Here is a 17,616-nt window from a genome sequence, read left to right on the forward strand (position 1 = left end):
TTTCATAAGCAATATACTATTGATCATTGCGAACATATTAGAGTCATACAGATAACAGACATGTAGACATAAACTACGTACATAAATTACAAAAATAATCCTTCCTCATGGTCGACACGTGCATATTGAACTTCATCTTCTTCCTCCTCCTCTTCTAGAGGTATTTCTTGACCTATGCCGTGGACGTGCTGGTTGTAATCATCCTCGTCTGCAATATTGTCCAATCCAACAATTCTCCTTTTCCCTTCACGAACAACATGTAGTTTCTTGTTACACGGGTCAACTATGTAGAACACTTGAACAACTTGTTTGGCGAGAACGAACGGTTCATCCTTGTACGCGTTGTTAGCCAAGTTGACAGTGGTGAAACCTTCATTGTCAACTTTTACATTGCGAAGATCGACCCATCGACAACGAAACAACGGGACTTTGAACTTCAAGTAATCTAGCTCCAATATTTGCTCAACTCTACCATAGTATTGATCACGACGACCACCGTCACTAGTAGCCTCGATGCGTAACCCACTGTTCTGCACTGTGCATTTGCTGTCTTGCTTTACCGTGTGAAAGGTGTATCCATTTATGTCATATCCTTGCCAGGTGGTGGCACTCCATTCAGGACCCTGTGACAACCACTGAAGTGTTTCACTAGGCAAGTTCTGCAACCTGGCAATTCGGTTCTTCAGCCACTCGTTGAAAGAAGACATGTGCTTATTCCTGACCCAACTCTCTGATCGGCCTGGGTTCTCTTGTCGGATAACTGCAAGGTGTTCGTCAACGTACGGCACCACCTCAGTCATATGCTGTAGTACCGTGAAATGAGCTTTATCGTACACCTTCCGATCCAACCTAATAGTCTTTCTTCCAACAGTACCAACACCGTCAAGCCTCCCTTCGTGATGAGATCGTGGTAATCCAATTGAAGATGTTTCTGACATGTAGTCCACACAAAATTCGATGGCCTCTTCGGTGGTGTAACTCTCGATGATACTCCCCTCGGGGTGTGAACGGTTCCGTACATAACCCTTAAGGATCCCCAGGTACCTTTCGCAAGGATACATCTGCGTCATGAATGCTGGACCACAGCACTTTGTTTGCCTCACAAGGTGCACCGGAAGATGTTCCATTATGTCAAAGAAAGTTGGAGGAAAGTACATCTCAAGATGACATAGGGTTCTCACAAGTTCTGCCTGTAGTTCATCTAGTCCCTCGGGATCAATGATCTTCTGGCCGATTGCATGGAAGAAGGAACACAACCGCTGGATCGTGTGTCACACCTTAGGAGGCAAAATATTCCTTATTGCAACGGGCAACAGCTGTGTGATAAGAACGTGGCAATCATGCGACTTCATTCCAACCAACTTAAGATCTTGCAGTGAAACGAGCCTACTGATTCTTGATGAGTAACCAGATGGAACCTTTATACCACTCAAACATGTTAGCAAATCAATCTTCTCTTCTTTCGAGAGAGTGTAGCAGGCTGGAGGAAGGTAAACCCTGCCGGATTCCGTGGTTATGGGATGTAGCTCCGACCGAACACCCATATCTTCCAGATCTCGTCGGGCGTTGAGACCATCCTTTGTAGTACCTGGGTTAAGCAGTAATCCCATTAAACTCTCGCATACATTCTTCTCGACATGCATCAAATCTATGCAGTGGCGAACTTCAAGATCCTTTCAGTATGGTAGTCTCCAGAATATTGACTTCTTTTTCCACATGCTCCTCTCTTTTGTCTTTTGTTTTTCCACATGCTCCTCTGTTTTTTCCTTCGATGTGCTCTTCTCTTTTCGCTTTCCAACTTTCCTCTTTTTTCCAAACTCGTTGGTTATTCCCATCACTAAGTTGTGCACCTCTGTCCCTGTTAGCTCTGTCGGGGGTCCGGCTGTATCTCTGTGTCCATTGAAATTCGTTCTCATATTCCTATACGGGTGATACCTTGGGAGAAATCTCCTGTGACCCATGTAGACCGTCTTGTGTGAATGCTTCAACCATTTGCTTCTTGTTTCCTCCATACACTCCGAACACGCCCATTTCCCTTTCACAGTTTGGCCAGAAAGGTTGCCAAGGGCCGGATAATCGTTGATGGTACAAAACAGCATCGCATGGAGGTTGAAATACTCTTGTGCATATGCGTCCCATGTTCGTGTGCCCTCATTCCATAGCCTTTCGAAGTCATCGATTATCGGTTCAAGGAACACATCGATATCGTTGCCAGGTTGTCTCGGTCCTTGAATGAGCATGGCAAGCATAATGTACTTTCTTTTGAAACACAACCAGGGAGGAAGGTTATAGTTAACAAGCAGAACTGGCCATGTACTGTGACGACTGCTCAAATCACCAAAAGGATTAATGCCGTCCGTACACATTGCGAAACGCATGTTTCTTGGGTCATTTGAGAATTCCTGGTAAATCCTATCGATTGTCCTCCACTGCACTGAATCTGCTGGGTGCCTCAGCATAGTATCGACTTTCCGTTCTTCGGCATGCCAGCGCACAAGCTTAGCTTGTTCCTTGTTCGCAAACATTCTCTTCATGCGCTCCGCAATTGGGAGATACCACACCACCTTTGCTGGGCCTCCCCTCTTTGACTTACTTCCTTCACCTTCACTCTTTGCTCGTTTGTATCTTGATCCCCCACAAATAGGGCAGACATCCAAGTCAGCGTATTCCTTGTAATACAAAATGCAGTCGTTCGGACATGCATGAATTCTTCTGACCTCCAGGCCCAACGGACATAATACTTGCTTCGCTTCATATGTCGTCTGAGGTAAATTGTTCCCCTCTGGCAACAGATCCTTTAACAGCTCAAGGAGTTCTGTAAAACTCTTGTCCGACCAGCCATTACTAGCCTTAAGCTTCATCAGTTCCAACACGCATGACAACTTGCTGTGCTTCGACTTGCATCCATCATACAACGGCATCTGGCAATCTTCCACCAACTTACTAAACTTCTCATAATCTCTGTCGTTGTCCTCTGCGTCTTCAATGTCATGCAACATTGTAGATAGACATTGAGTGTCCAAATCTATGGTCTCTCCACCTAAAGGAGAAGGTACGAACATGCCTTCTCGAGCTGCGGCGGTGTTCTCTACATCCTGATCCAACACTTCTTCAGCTGCGTCATCAGGCGCCTCTTGCTCTCCATGCTTGGTCCAGCAGGTATATTTCTTCATGAATCCATTCATTATCAAATGAGCATGCACTTCATCCTTGTCTTCGATCATCTGTTCATTCTTACAGTCCCTACATGGGCACAACATGTGCATGCTCATCCTACTTTTTCTGTCATTATCCGCAAATGTGACAAATTCAGTGACCCCCTCTCTATACTCGGTAGACGAACGATGCGCATAGTACATCCATCTACGATCCATCTGAAATCAACAACATACGAAGAAAAATAAATGATGATCGATATGTTGAGAATGAATGGAGAATAATGTGTTTTTTACCTTGAATTTTAGCAAAAAATCGCCCCCCTTGCCCTCCCAACCGATTTGTGAACAGTACAATGGTCGGGATGGAAAGCAGTTGGCAGTTTGGGGGTATTTATAGACCCAACACACCTCAAACGGGTTAGATAAAAAAAGCCCGTCAAAGGTATTGCTCATACCTTTGACGGGCTTCTATTCAACGGCCCGTCACTGGTATCCGCTCACCTGTGACGGGCCAGAAATGAAAGCTGTCACAGGTGGCGGCCCATCACCTCTGACGGCTTCTAATGTATCGGCCCGTCACAGGTGAGGGGATACCAGTGACGGGTTGGAAGAAAAACTCGTCACTGGTATACCTCTGACGGGTTTTCCTTTCGGCCCGTCACAGGTGAGGGGATACCTGTGACGGGCCACGGCCAGATGCCTCACCGGTGACGGCATCCCGTATAACCCGTCAAAGGTAATGGTCACTACTGACCAATTCGTTTGCCCGTCACAGGTATCCCGTCAGAGGTGTGAGGATCTGGCGTAGTGACAGGATTTGATGACAAATACTTAGCTCCCAAATTATCACACCAAAGACAAGCAGTAGTTGGGTGACTAATTTTTAACTCATCAAGCACTTTTTGTACCCACATTACCTTTGCTGTAGCATTAGCCAAAGACTTATACTCTGCTTCTGTACTAGACCGAGAGACCGTGGCTTGCTTGCGTGCACTCCATGAAATAAGATTCTTTCCAAGAAACACAGCAAAACCTCCTGTTGATCTTCTGTCATCTAGACATCCTGCCCAATCTGTATCGGAGAAAGCACTGACAAGCATAGATGAATTCTTACTTATCTTAAGACCAACATTTCTTGTACCATGTACATACCGAAGAATTCTTTTAACTGCTGACCAATGAGTAGTAGTAGTAGGAGCATGTAAAAACTGACAAACCTTGTTAACAGAGAAAGAAATATCTGGACGAGTCAAGGTGAGATACTGTAGTGCTCCAACTACATTCCGATACCGAGTGGAGTCCAATGGCCCTAGCTGTTCTCCACTAGTAATAGACAGCTTTTCTAACACTGATAAAGGAGATGTGACTGACTTACAGTTGGTCATCCCTACACGCTGAAGTAAATTAGTTGCATATCTTTCTTGTCTCATTGTGAGACCATCATCTGTTCTCTGTACTTCAATGCCAAGAAAGTAGTGCAAGTCTCCAAGATCTTTTAAGGCAAAATCTGCTTCAAGACCCTTTAATAAAGCATCTGTAGCACTTTGTGAAGAACTGGCAACTATAATATCATCCACATATACTAAAACAAACATGGTTAAATGTCCTTTGTTAAGGAAAAAGAGAGAAGCGTCAGCTTTAGAGGGAATAAAACCAAGCTACTGCAATTTCTGACTCAAGCGTGAATACCATGCTGTCGGTGACATGGGACCGGGGGTATCTTGACTAGAGGTTTGGGGTAGCTGCAGTCACCCACGTGGCCTAACCCCCTCGGGGGGGTCGGGCCCGAGGGTGATGTGGCCGCCCCTCCTTCTGTCTCCCCGAGGGGTCGGGCCGCTCCCGTTTCGGCCCCGAGGGCTGGGGCGCCCCGACCCCCTGTGGGTTTGGCGCCACGTGTGTGGGTTAGGTGAGCACAGCGGCGCTCACCTAACCGCGTTTATTGCGGGTTGGACGAGCGCCCCACGCCGCATTTAATGCAGCGCAGCACACTCGTTCGGTCCGTGACAGGTCACAGTGTGTGACCGGTCACAGACCGGTCAGATCGCGGGTTAGGTGGCAACAGGCGGCCTTTCGCACGCCTCGCCCCGTCCCGTCGGAATGATGAGAGCCTCTAGGCACTCGTCCCTAGCCGGAGCCGGCGTGCTGACTCCTGGAGTTAGCACGTCAGTCCCGGCTAGATTCATACCAGGCTTCATCGCAACCATTACAAGGAAGTCATTTTATGAAGAAGGGCTGACGTGTGGCATGCTAAACTGACGCGTGGTAGACAAGAATGACCGGTTTGTGACTGGTCTGACGCCGGTCACGTCATCGGCAGACAACCGTGGTCCCATGTTGCGCCTGCTTCCGGCGGAGTGGAGGTAGGTATGGCCCATCCCATCAGAGGGTCATTCGGACAACAGCCATGGCAAATCTCTGCCCATTAATGAGGGAGTAACAGGGAGATCCCCGGTGTCAGGCGAGTGATGACGCTGGGCCTCACTCAAAGACAAGCTGTGATTTAGCTTCCAGGCGAAGGCGCAAGCCAGTTTTTTCTTTTTTGGGAAGATAGGGTGAGTCCCCACCCAAAAGAAGAGTAGGTAGAAGTGGTGCATGTGGGATCCCCTTGAGATATAAAAGGAGGACCTTGCCCACTTAAGAAGGGGGGAGCTGGGGAAAGAGGGGGGAGAAGACCTGAGCTCGTAGAGGAGAGAAAGAGGAAGAGGGTTTCTAGAGTTTGAACTCTCTTGCTCTCCAGCTCTTTGTAACTCCTTCATACACAGATCCACCAGAACACAGGAGTAGGGTATTACGCTTCTCAGCGGCCCGAACCTATCTACATCGCCCATGTCTTGCGCATTTGCTCTCTCGCGAAACATTCCACAGATCGAGTGCTTAGAACCTCACCTAGCGCCCCCGGCCGAACCGGCAAAGGGGGGCCCGCGCGGTCTCCCGGTGAGGAGCCCCACGCTCCGTCACATGCTCTAGGCACTTGTTTGAGACCATATAAAGCTTTATCAAGTTTGCAAAGATAATGTGGATGATATTTATCTTCATACCCAGGAGGTTGCCGCATGTATACCTCTTCCTCCAGAACTCCATAAAGGAATGCGTTCTGTACGTCCAGCTGGCGTAAGCTCCATCCTCTTGTAACTGCAACTGACAACACAAGACGAATAGTGGCAGCTTTGACTACAGGACTGAAGGTGTCCTCATAGTCAATTTCATATCTCTGTTTAAAACCTTTAGCAACAAGACGAGCCTTGTATCTATCTATAGTTCCATCAGCCTTCTGTTTAATTTTATAGACCCACTTACAATCTATTATATTCTTCCCTTTTGTAGGAGGGACTAAATGCCATGTTTTGTTTTTCTGCAATGCTAGAAATTCATTGTCCATGGCTAGCTTCCAATTTTTACTATTCAAAGCATCATTCAAAGTATCAGGTTCTGACTCAGCAGTAATTAAATTTGCCCAACGAACTGTACCGTCTGTGTAAACCTTGGGTTTACGAATTCCCTGTTGTAGACGAGTGGCTGGTCGTTGAGGCTGAGTCAGGGCAGCTTCGCTGGATGTGGTAGAGTTGTTCGCCGTAGAGTTGGTCGCCATGGACGATCTTGACGACGAGCTGTCCGAGAGAGGCTCCGACGAGCCCCCGTCGATCGGAACAGCCAAGGAGTCATCGCCGCGTGGAGGAGACGCCGGCTCGGGCGCACTGTCGGAGACACGCGACGAGGAATGGCTGGTGGATGGCGATCGGCTGAGAGAAGAGCCGGCTGCAGCGCCTATATCCCCAGGATGATGCGCCGCAGTTGCGTCAGAAGTCGCAGCGTCGTCAGGGGCTGCGTGAGTGTTAGGAGCCGCGGAGTGCCCGGGCCGCCCGCCGAGCAGAAAACCATGGGTGTTTTGCTCCAAAATTTGCCCTGTTCGCCCAGAAATTTCAGCAGCAGCATCTGCACTCGTAGCAACATCAACTGGAGACTCATGAGCAGGGTTAGTAGAAGAATTAATCACATATTGGTCAACATGTTCGTCCCGAGAAGGATTCAAAAGATGTTCTGGGAGGAGAAGAATTTCAGCCCGGAGACAATGACCAGCATTTGGATGAAGGTCAGAAAATGGGTAGATATGTTCATCAAAAACCACATCACGAGAAATATAAACCCGACCACTTAAACCCTTTGTGCATTACACTGTAACCAAGGAAAACACACCGTTTCAAGCGGAATTGGAGTTTGTGAGAATTGTAAGGGCGTAAATTTGGCCAGCACGCGCAGCCAAAGGTGCGGAGGGAGGTGTAATCAGGTTTGATATGAAAGAGCATTTCTAGAGGTGTGGAGCCTTGGAGAACAGGAGTGGGAAGCCGATTAATAAGGTAAGTACCTGTAAGGAATGCCTCATCCCAAAACTTGAGAGGCATCTGAGCATAGGCTAGAAGGGATAGCCCAACTTCAACAATATGATGGTGCTTACGTTCGGCAGACCCGTTTTGTTGATGTGCATATGGACATGACACACGGTGAGAAATACCGATGCGTTGAAAAAAGGAATTGAGTTTGTGATATTCACCACCCAATCAGTTTGCATAGCTAATATCTTGCGATCAAAGAGTCGTTCTACAGGATTCTGAAAATTATGGAAACATTGAAACACATCGGATTTATGTTTAAGGAGATATATCCAAGAAAATTTGCTGAAATCATCCACAAAACTCACATAATAATTATTCTTCCCAACCGAGGTTGGTGCAGGACCCCAAACATCTGAATGAATAAGCTCTAAAGGAGCACTAGAACGACTCAAAGACTTAGAATAAGGAAGTTGATGACTCTTCCCTTTCTGACAAGCATCACAAACCGAATGCTTGTTTGACTCACTAACACAAGGTAAATTATTATGACTCAAGACTTGTTGAACAATGACTGAGGACGGGTGGCCTAGGCGACAATGCCACTGCGAAGGAGAAAGCTTGATAGCTGCAAAAACTTGTTTATTTGGGAATGATTTCAGAGGATAAAGGCCTCGCTCACATCTGCCTTGGTGAAGTAGTTTCCTCGTTACCTGATCCTTGATAGAAAAATAACGAGGGAAAAGCTCTAAGAAAGCTTGGTTATCAAATGCAAGGCGATGAGCAGAGATTAAACTTTTGTTTGCTTCGGGAACATAAAGAATATTTTTTAGTATAAGATCACGGTGTTGGGTGCGAACAATAGATTGACCAATTTGATTAATCTTCATACCTGAACCACTGGCAGTATGAACTTGATCACCTCCATTGTACTTCTCCCGCACCGTCAGCTTGTCAAGATCGCTGGTGATGTGGTCCGTCGCCCCGGTGTCAATATACCAATTGGTACCAACACCGTAGGAGGAGGTAGCAGCAGCAGCACTCTTCTCTTCGCCAGTGAAGGAAGCATCAAACCTCTTGTAGCACTTGACCACCGTATGGCCCAATTTGTCACACAGCTGACACTTGGGGTGATCTCCTCCTTGGTTGTTGGTGAAGCCACCACGGCCGCGGCCTTGGCCGCCGCGACCACGGTTCAGATTTTGGCCCTGGTTTGGCTGACCATGGCCGCGACCTCCTCCATTGCCGCCGCGAGAAGCAGAGTTGGTGGACGACTGAATGCCACCCTGTCGAAGTTCCAATCGCTGCTCAAAAGTAACAAGCTGTGAAAACAACTCACCGACTGAGATTGGCTCAGAACGTTGGGCGACTGCAGAGACAACCGGGTCAAAATCATCATCGAGCCCAGCCAGGATGTCGGAGACGATGTCGTCGTCGTCGAGCTTCTTTCCTGCCGAGGCCATGTCATCAGCAAGACCCCGCATCTTGGCCACGTACTCGGCAACCTTCAGATTGCCCTTCTTCGTGGCCGTCAGAGCCATGCGTGTGTTCATCACACGCGCACGGGAGTGAGATGCAAACATCCCACTTATGGCATCCCAAACCCCAACAGCAGTGGGAATTGAGACCACCTGGATGAGGACATCACGTGAGAGGGAGAGCAACAGGTAGCTGAGAACCTGCTGCTCTTGCGCCACCCACTCGGTATGCGCGGGATTGGTGACCCGCACATCCTTGTCGTCCTTCTTGGTGATGATGGTGGCCGGCGGCTCCTCCTTTGTGCCGTCGATGTATCCAGCCATCTGAGCTCCCCTGAGCGCAGCAAGAACTTGCGCCTTTCAGAGAGGATAGTTGCTGCGGGAGAGTTTCTCTGTGACCGCGTGCGCGAGAGAAGGAGCAGCGCCACCGGCTAGCGAGGATGAAGACGACGCTATAATCACGACGTCGAGGAAGCAGGCTCTGATACCATGAAAAGATTGGATTTAACGTGGATACCTCTCTCGGTCCTCCACGGTTGCGTGTTAAATATGCACAGGAACAGCCCCTGGCGTGGCACGATTACAGCGGAGAGATTACAACAAATCTTATCAAGATTAAGAGATAAACACAGGAGACTAACAACCATGATCTATCCCTCAAAGTTAGGAAGCTAATCCTATCACTAACTGTGACTAGATAGAACAAACCTTAACAACTACTATACTTATACGCATAAATATCTATAGGTATGAATTGAGTGCTATCTTTATCTTAAACTAGTACTTTATCATAAAATATACTCCCTCGTTCCCTAAATGTTTGACGTCGTTGACTTTTTAAAACATGTTTGACCGTTCGTCTTATTCAAAAACTTTTTGTGGAATGTGAAAAACTATATGCATACATAAAAATATATTTAACAATAAATCAAATGATAGGAAAAGAATTAATAATTACTTAATTTTTTTAATAAAACGAAGGTCAAACATTTTTTTAAAAAAATCAACGGCGTCAAACATTTTGGGATGAATGGAGTAGTAACTTTTAAATATAAATATAAATATGCCCTTATCTAGATTTATAGTTAAAAGTTATTATATTAATTTGAAGATAAATGGAGTAATTATTTTCGCACAACGTGTACATCGCTTGATCTGTGTTCAGTGCCGTCGATGGCCATGTGCCAAGTGATCGACCGCACAGGGGCCCCCAAAATCAAGGGCCCCAAAATTCTCATATTTAAATACAAGACACTAATTTCCAATATGTTTTTATCCTATTCATTTTATTTTTTTTTAAAAGTTCCCCTCATCTTGACGTACTGATTTGGCTAGAACATATTTATTTTCTTTGCATTCAATAGATGTTCAATAATAATTATGGCAAACTCAAAGAAATATAGTTTATAGCGGCGCCATGAACGTGCATTCTAGATACTAAACATTCAATTTTTACGATTAGTAAAGAAAATCGAATAACTACATTAAGAAGCACTTATTTTTCTTACTTAAGGAGGTGTAAGCCACCATTTACGTAATATTTTTTCTGAACAATTTAGTATCCCTTTTGTTGATATTTTCTAAATATAAGGTCTCATTTTAAGTTTCACACTGGGGCCTAAAATTGCTAGGTACGGCCCTGTCTGTGTTAATGTTTTTGGGGGCATATGGGACCACGTCAAGAGTGCCCAATGTGTCGAGGAAAAAAATGTCCAATCTACGATACTACTCAAAACTAACACATTCCTCTTGAAAACACACGCTAAAAAAGTTTGAGATCAGCGACAAATTTCTACCTCACTAAATTCATATTCAAGTCATACATAAATGACTCCATATACCGTACCAAAAACATCTTCTGGAAAAAAAAATATCTGCACTACTACATAACATCATAAAAGGACTAGGGCTGTGTTTAGTTCGTGTGCCATTTTTTTAAAATATACGGACACACATTTAAAGTATTAAACGTAGACTAATAACAAAACAAATTACAGATTCCGCCTGTAAACTGCGAGACAAATTTATTAAGCCTAATTAATCCGTCATTAGCAAATATTTACTGTAGCACCACATTGTCAAATCATGGTATAATTAGGCTCAAAAGATTCGTCTCGCGATTTACATGCAATCTGTGCAATTGGTTTATTTTTTCACATTTAATGCTTCATGCATGTGTCCAAACATTTGATGTGATCGAAAAAGTTGAAAGTTTGAAGAAAAAAATTGAATCTAAAGACGACCTAGCACTATATATACCGAAAATGTTAAAACTGTTAAAACTGACATATATAAACCTTTTTCCTATCTACATGGGTTAAAAATAATATACAACTAGTTCCTTTGAACAACTATAGATGCCGGTTCTAAGAAAAACCGACACCAATTTTATAGGTGCCGCCTTCAATATATTATAGATGTTAGTTAATTAAAAAAAGGCATTGTAAGAATCGAGCCAAAAATGGGAGATATTTTTTTAGCAAAGTCAACATAGATCATCCTTATCCCTTCGCTCGTTCCACCCCTTTCTCTCTCGCCCACGCCATCCCTTCACTCTCGCCCTGCCATACCCTTTATCTCTTTGCTCTCGCCCTGCCGCTTTCTCCTCCCATCCTCCTCAGCATGTGGCAGCATCCCCCTTCCCCTTCCCCAGGTTGTTGTTTTCTCCTCAATCCAAGGCAATGATGGGGGCTCGAGCAAAGATGACGGCGGCAATGGTTTGGTTGGTGTGATAACGACTCCCACTCCCCCTCGCCCTCTTTGTTTCTCGGGCGTCGATGCATCGATGGCGTCACCTCCAACTCAGGGGTCGTTGGATGTGCCCCCCCCCTCCAACAGCGATGGTGATGGCGGTCCGACTACGGCGAGCAGTGGCCCTCCCTTTGACCCTGCCTCCCTGTGAGCAATGACTAGCAGGTAGGTATCCCTCCTCTCCTTCCCCATCCATCCCTCCCAAAAAAAAAATCCCCTCACTATGTATTCTGGATTTGACAGTGGTGGTGAGCGGTAATGCCTTGGCCTCCAATAAACAGCGGCGGTGGCGGCAGTGGTTTTTGTGAGAATTTGTTATTTGGTTTCTTCTTATTGGATCTGTGAGAATTTTTATTCAGCTTTTGTCCCTGTTGTTCTTGGCCTGAAGCATTGAGTACCCGAAGCATCAACTCGATTTGAGCCGATGCGAGCCTCTTTTTTTTTTATTCCTATAACCATCAAAGGTACTGATTCTTAAACCCGTACCTTTAATTGTTCACATCGGTATTGTCTAGAGGATGCGGGTAGGAAATCCGGTGCTTATGGACTGTTCCCAACCGGTACCAATAAGATTTTTTTAAAGCAGTGCTGGGAACCATATTGGTCCAGGTTTGTCTGCATCAGTTATGCATGGGGGCGAACAAAGGCGTTGATATTTCGTAACATCTTAACAGATGACTGTTTTCATTTTGGCGAAAAAAATGGTTCGTCCAACCCGGCCGAAAGCGCAAAACACTATCTTGATCTTTGACAGCATATTTTGCTGCAGAAACCCCAGAAATCACGTACGGCAGCCCAGTGCAAGAGTTAAGATATTGTCAGGAGACTCAGGATGCTCAGCACGAACACAGGAGACTGCCGGTAGTGCGGCCAACTATATCAGCGCGCTGCCGCTGCCTGTCTATATCAGCTCATCAGACTCCATCACTCCACAGCAGGAGCCAGCCAGCCAAGCCGGGGTACCTGGAGCTGCATGGGCCCATGGCATGCATGCAGCTTTCGCACCGAGAGCGCGGCACAGCGATATCACGAGCCGGCCCGGCGCGCTTTCCCCCTGTACAGTACACCGAGGCCCTGCACTGCGCGCGCGCCTGGCCTGCTATACCGATCGACGGCCCGACGGGCCCCGGCGACGCCGCGCCCCCCGCTGCGGCCCTTCCCTGTATGCATGGCATCTGCGCGCGGATCGCGCTATACCTCCATCGATCACCCAACCAACCCGGCATGCATATGGCAGCGTAAGCGTTCGTGAAAAGGCGGTGGCGCGCGCGGTCCTCGTGGCACGACGCGAAGACAGCAAGCGGCGCGTGCGTACGAGCGTGCGCGGCGTTTTGTGCTGGCGTGAGGTGTGTCGGAGCGGTATGCATGGCCGGGCCCCGATGATCGATCGGTCGGTCGATCGACCTGCGGTGCGGGGTGCGGGAGCCGGCCGGGCTTGTACTGTAGTAGCGTAGTGCCGTGGCTGTGCATGCGCTGCACCGCTGCAGGGTGAGACAGACAGACCGGGTTCGATCGAGGTGGTCACATACATATATATGTAGCCAGGGTGGCCACAGGCTACACTACGCGTGCATGTGACGGGCCAGCATATATAGCACTGTGATATTGCGAGTATATATATGATTAAAACACGTACGTCTGTTATTGACTTATTGTACAGTAGTTTTTTTAGATACAGTAGTGTGCAGTAGCTAAGGTAGGTACTATACGTACGAATACGATGTTGCTCCCCTTTACCTTCGGTTCCTTGGAGTAGTATACATAGGAAATGAGATATTTTTTCCCCAAACAAACAAGAAAGAAGAATTGAAGGTCTTCAAGTAAAGGGCAGATAGGAATTGAAGAAAAGTCTACTCCAAATAACCAATCCTTGGAGTAGTACTCCGTACTGATGAATGAACGGTAAGAAGTTTGATCATCTCTGAAGAAACGCAAATTCCACCAGATGTGTGCAAGCTGATTGCGCTGACTGCTGACCGATGGTACGCTTGGCTGCCTCTGCCACATCCGAAGTTTCATCGACTTCTGAGGTTGAGTGTGACTTCACGGTCCAAGATAGTACTCCGATCGAGTAGATTGCCTATGTCACATCTTATGATATCGACTGCTAGCCAGTACTTGTTGATAAACAAAATTTGAACACGTCTGCCTTTTTTTCCCAGCTTCCGGAGTTTCAGAGAATACTCTCAGTTATCCGATAACACACAGTTGCTGCTACAGTATTGTTTACCGCAAGAGCGCTGAGCGTTACATGTATACACTGATAATACTATTACAAAGGAGTACACAGTCACACGAACAGAATACAAAGTGTGCTGTTGCTTTACAGGGATTGTCAAGGAGACCACGATTGCTTGTGAGAGTTGACACGAGCTGGACGGGATCTCTCTGAGAGCAGAGTGACATTCATTCGGGCGTGACCACGAGGAGCCTTTCGTCTGGTAGGCCTTTGCGTGCATGGCTTCCTCTCCAAGCTCTCACAGGAAAAAGGGGACGAGTACTCAGTGCTGCAGGTTCTTATTCCCTCCCAGATTCTTCGTCACGTATACCAATCTTCAGAAAGAACACGTACCCGGGGAATAACTCTGGCCGGCATGCGTGTAGAGACGAGCACGGCATCGTCGTCATCTCACTAACCGAGAGACAGTGAGGTTCGCGTCCATGCAAAATATACTTCATTCGTGTGAAAAATATAGTAATCTAAAATGGAACACATTCTAGGATAATAAAGTTAGATATATCTTTGTTCAAGTTTACCATTTTACATTCTATCTTAAGTTCTTATATATTGGAATAGAGGGAGTAAGTATTTTTTTAAGTTTTAACAAAAAATAAAATCAAGAAAAGAAATTAATTGTTATGAATGTTACTATGAAAATTAGATAAAGAAAACCGGTTGTGATCGGTTAAAAATAAAAAAGAAATTTTAAAAATACCATCAGCAAGGTAGATGAAGATATAAATTGTTATATTTTTAGTCGAACGGAGTACTCATCTTTTTTTCCTTTTTTTTAAGTCGCCGTCTCCCCCGTCACCTCGTGAAGATAGCAGGCACGCTTACTAGCACGTGGGCCGAGCGAAATGTATTGGAGACGTCTTTGTTTTCCTAGCCATAAACTCTCTCCATCCCTAAATACTTGACACTGTTAACCTTTTAACACATGTTTGATCGTTTGTCTTATTCAAAAATTTTAAGTGATTATTAATTCTTTTTCTATCATTTGATTCATTGTTAAATATACTTTTATGTATATATAGTTTTACATATTTCACAAAAGTTTTTAAATAATACGAACGGTCAAACATGTTTATAAAAATCAATGGCGTTAAATATTTAGGGACGGAGGGAGTATAATGCATATATATGTTCGAGAAAAAACATACAGTTCCAATACGTACATATATGCCTCTTTCTCACGTGGGTTCCGGATGTTCATCTCTCTATCTAGCCGTAGTTTTCACCCAACTCTTCACTTGTTGCTTGAAACATAGTCCTAACTAATCCAATGCACTCAATCTGGTTGGAAATGCTTCCTTGAACATATTGTCATTTCAATAATTACCTCGAAAATCACTGGATAGGATTTCTCATTAAAAAAACCATTTTCGTACATATCTCCTATTTATTTTTACATGCGGTCCAAAAAATTTACAGTGTGTGAAAATGCATAGGAGTCTCCTTATCAAGACCCGCGTGTAAAAATTTTGACAGGACACCCCAAAGTGATACGGCTAGTGGACAAAAAAAAAAGAGTAATTAGCTATAAGATACTACGGCAATTATTTTATTATCTTCACTCCAAATGAAGAGAGAAACATATAAAGAAATACATTTTAGCCGTCATGGACGTCGTCGCCTCCTCCTCCAAATTCTATAGGGTTTTGGAGGGGGATCAGGAGAGGGAGAGTGGATTAGTTCAATCAGGTTACAAGCAATCTGGCCCTAGAGGAAAAATAGTCTTTTTCACACGGTTTCTCTCTCCATTTGGACCAAAATTAATAAAATAATGATCACAATATCTCATAGTTGATTACCATTTTTAGGATTCCGATAGCTATGTCATGTTTTTGGAGTGTCCTTCAGCAATGAGCATAAAAACAACTTTTCTAATTAATTTTCACAAACAATATATAGTTTTAGGAGGACCGCATATAAAAAGGATATATTTACAGGAGTCACCCTAGGAGCACCACATGTATAAAAGCAAATAATCTATTAAAATCGAAGGAGGGTGGGCCACTTCTAGCCGCAAGCCCCTTCGCATCTCTCTCCGCTCCTCACTCTCCTCTCCCGCACCAAACTCGATCTCCTCTCCTCCTAGGCGCCACCCTCGTCATCTCTTCCTTTACACACATCCCACGTTGATGTCGCCGCATAGGCTTAACAAGGAGTTCAAAGCCATAAGATCTGATTCACCTTGGCCTTTCCACTGGTGGCGCGCCCAAATCAATTTTCGTAGACGGCGGTGGATCGAGCCATATGTGAAAATCAACTATTTTTATAGGTTTTTAAGTTATAGGCGAACCCTCCAACAGCATGTATATATGAAAAAAAAAATCTATTCTAGCCGTATGTACAAACTGGTTTTGTAGTAGTGATTCATGTTGAAATGCTTATTACTGAGAAAAGTTAGCACATGTTGATGGGTCAAGCAGTTATATGACTTAAAGGATGATTTCGACGCAATGCAGAACACTTGAAGAATGGGCCTCGGTGAAGGGCAAGAGAGACAAATTTTTTACTATGCTCATGCATGTACGAACTAGTAGAACAGAACAGCATACTCAGAACATGGATAATCTGCGCAGGAAACCATAATTAATGCCATCTACAGTACGCAGGTGCGCGATTAAGTTAAACGCGATTGTATGTCCGCATCAACGAAAACAACCGCAATGAGGCCAAAGCAGGGAGAATCTCAGCGTATAGGCTGGGGCCCCAGCCCCCCAACTCAGCAGATGAGGCATGCAGCCATATTCCTCTGCCTGGCTCTCACTCTCACTCGATCACCTCCCGGTAAAATCCAAACGGCGCGGCATAATTCTGCCGCATAAAACCAAGCGACCAAATTCCCCTCCTCTCACCGTGTCACACGGGAACAGAACTTACTACTCGGCCTCTGCAGCTATATAGCTCTCGATCGATTCTGTTCTAAGCTCTAGTAATCTAGCCTATTGCATGCCGTTCCCAAGGTTAGCGAATGTTTTTAGACTAAGCCGTGATCTATCATCTGATAGTATCAGGCTATCAGCCATGAATTAATATATATATATAAATACTACTATATGGATGCATATATATGTCTGATGTGACCTATAGCTTTGACGCAATTTCCTCACCTAATGCTTGTGATATCTATGGGTTGTTGTCACGACACTCGTTATAGGTTAGTGATATCTAAAACTAATTTTGATTACGTTTCTGGAGTTTACTTTTTGTTTATAGTTAGGACATCGAAGGGTCCTGTTTAAAAAGGTCCTCCTTGACGTACGGATTAGAGTATGGGTCATTGTTTGAGTATATGCAATAATACGTACACACCATTTTTCCCGGTTGATATATAGACGGGCAGCATTACAATACTAATAATCACACTGTAACTGCCGGCCTAACAACGTCATTGGTCGCGTGCGATTTGACGCCTGCTTGGCAAATCGATCGATCAGGCTAGCATGCCGCTAGCTGGGGACATGCGTGAAAAGATTGTAAAATCACCAAAACCAGAGAAAGCACGTTTAATTATTAATGTCTGATCTTGATTCTTGTCTGGATCGATCTTCAGAAAACATATATATGTGTATATATATATACAACTGTCAGTTAGAACATATGATCCGTGAATTTCTCACATGGTTGGCCTGTTGCTACCTGTGGTCATTGAGGCTACATCAACTACTTCT

General features: G+C 45.2%; 1 protein-coding gene, 1 long non-coding RNA gene and 1 other non-coding gene across 4 annotated transcripts; 1 reads left to right on the forward strand and 2 right to left on the reverse strand.

Moving 5' to 3' along the window:
• Positions 1-7,827: 7,827 nt before the first annotated feature.
• Positions 7,828-9,544, reverse strand: LOC107278127 (retrovirus-related Pol polyprotein from transposon RE1). 2 transcript variants are annotated; one of them, XM_015768177.3, is made up of 2 exons: positions 8,379-9,544; positions 7,828-8,199 (listed from the first exon to the last, which is right to left on the reverse strand). In XM_015768177.3, exons 1-2 carry the CDS (start codon positions 9,286-9,288, stop codon positions 8,165-8,167), a joined length of 945 nt encoding a protein of 314 aa, XP_015623663.1. In that variant the 5' UTR covers positions 9,289-9,544; the 3' UTR covers positions 7,828-8,164. The 2 variants fall into 2 exon arrangements, with proteins under 2 accessions (XP_015623663.1, XP_015623662.1); XM_015768176.3 differs by having other exon boundaries at positions 7,828-8,205.
• On the reverse strand, positions 8,793-8,931 carry LOC112938020 (small nucleolar RNA Z247). The gene has a single exon (XR_003241068.1). It is a non-coding gene; the product is annotated as a small nucleolar RNA Z247 (small nucleolar RNA).
• A 1,966-nt stretch (positions 9,545-11,510) lies between the features above and the next one.
• Positions 11,511-12,313, forward strand: LOC107280095 (uncharacterized). Its single transcript, XR_001543157.3, has 2 exons — positions 11,511-11,880; positions 11,959-12,313. It is a non-coding gene; the product is annotated as an uncharacterized lncRNA (long non-coding RNA).
• The last annotated feature ends 5,303 nt before the right edge of the window (positions 12,314-17,616 follow it).

This window comes from Oryza sativa, chromosome 2 (assembly GCF_034140825.1).
Source record: "Oryza sativa Japonica Group chromosome 2, ASM3414082v1".
NCBI classification, from domain to species: Eukaryota; Viridiplantae; Streptophyta; class Magnoliopsida; order Poales; family Poaceae; genus Oryza; species Oryza sativa.

Excerpts from the sequence above, each read along its gene's own strand:
- LOC107278127 (XM_015768176.3), bottom strand. The coding sequence starts at position 9,288 with ATGGCTGGATACATCGACGGCACAAAGGAGGAGCCGCCGGCCACCATC. Across the intron at positions 8,206-8,378 it reads TCATACTGCCAGTGGTTCAG|GATCAGGTAACGAGGAAACT; the intron begins GTATGAAGATTA and ends TTTTCTATCAAG.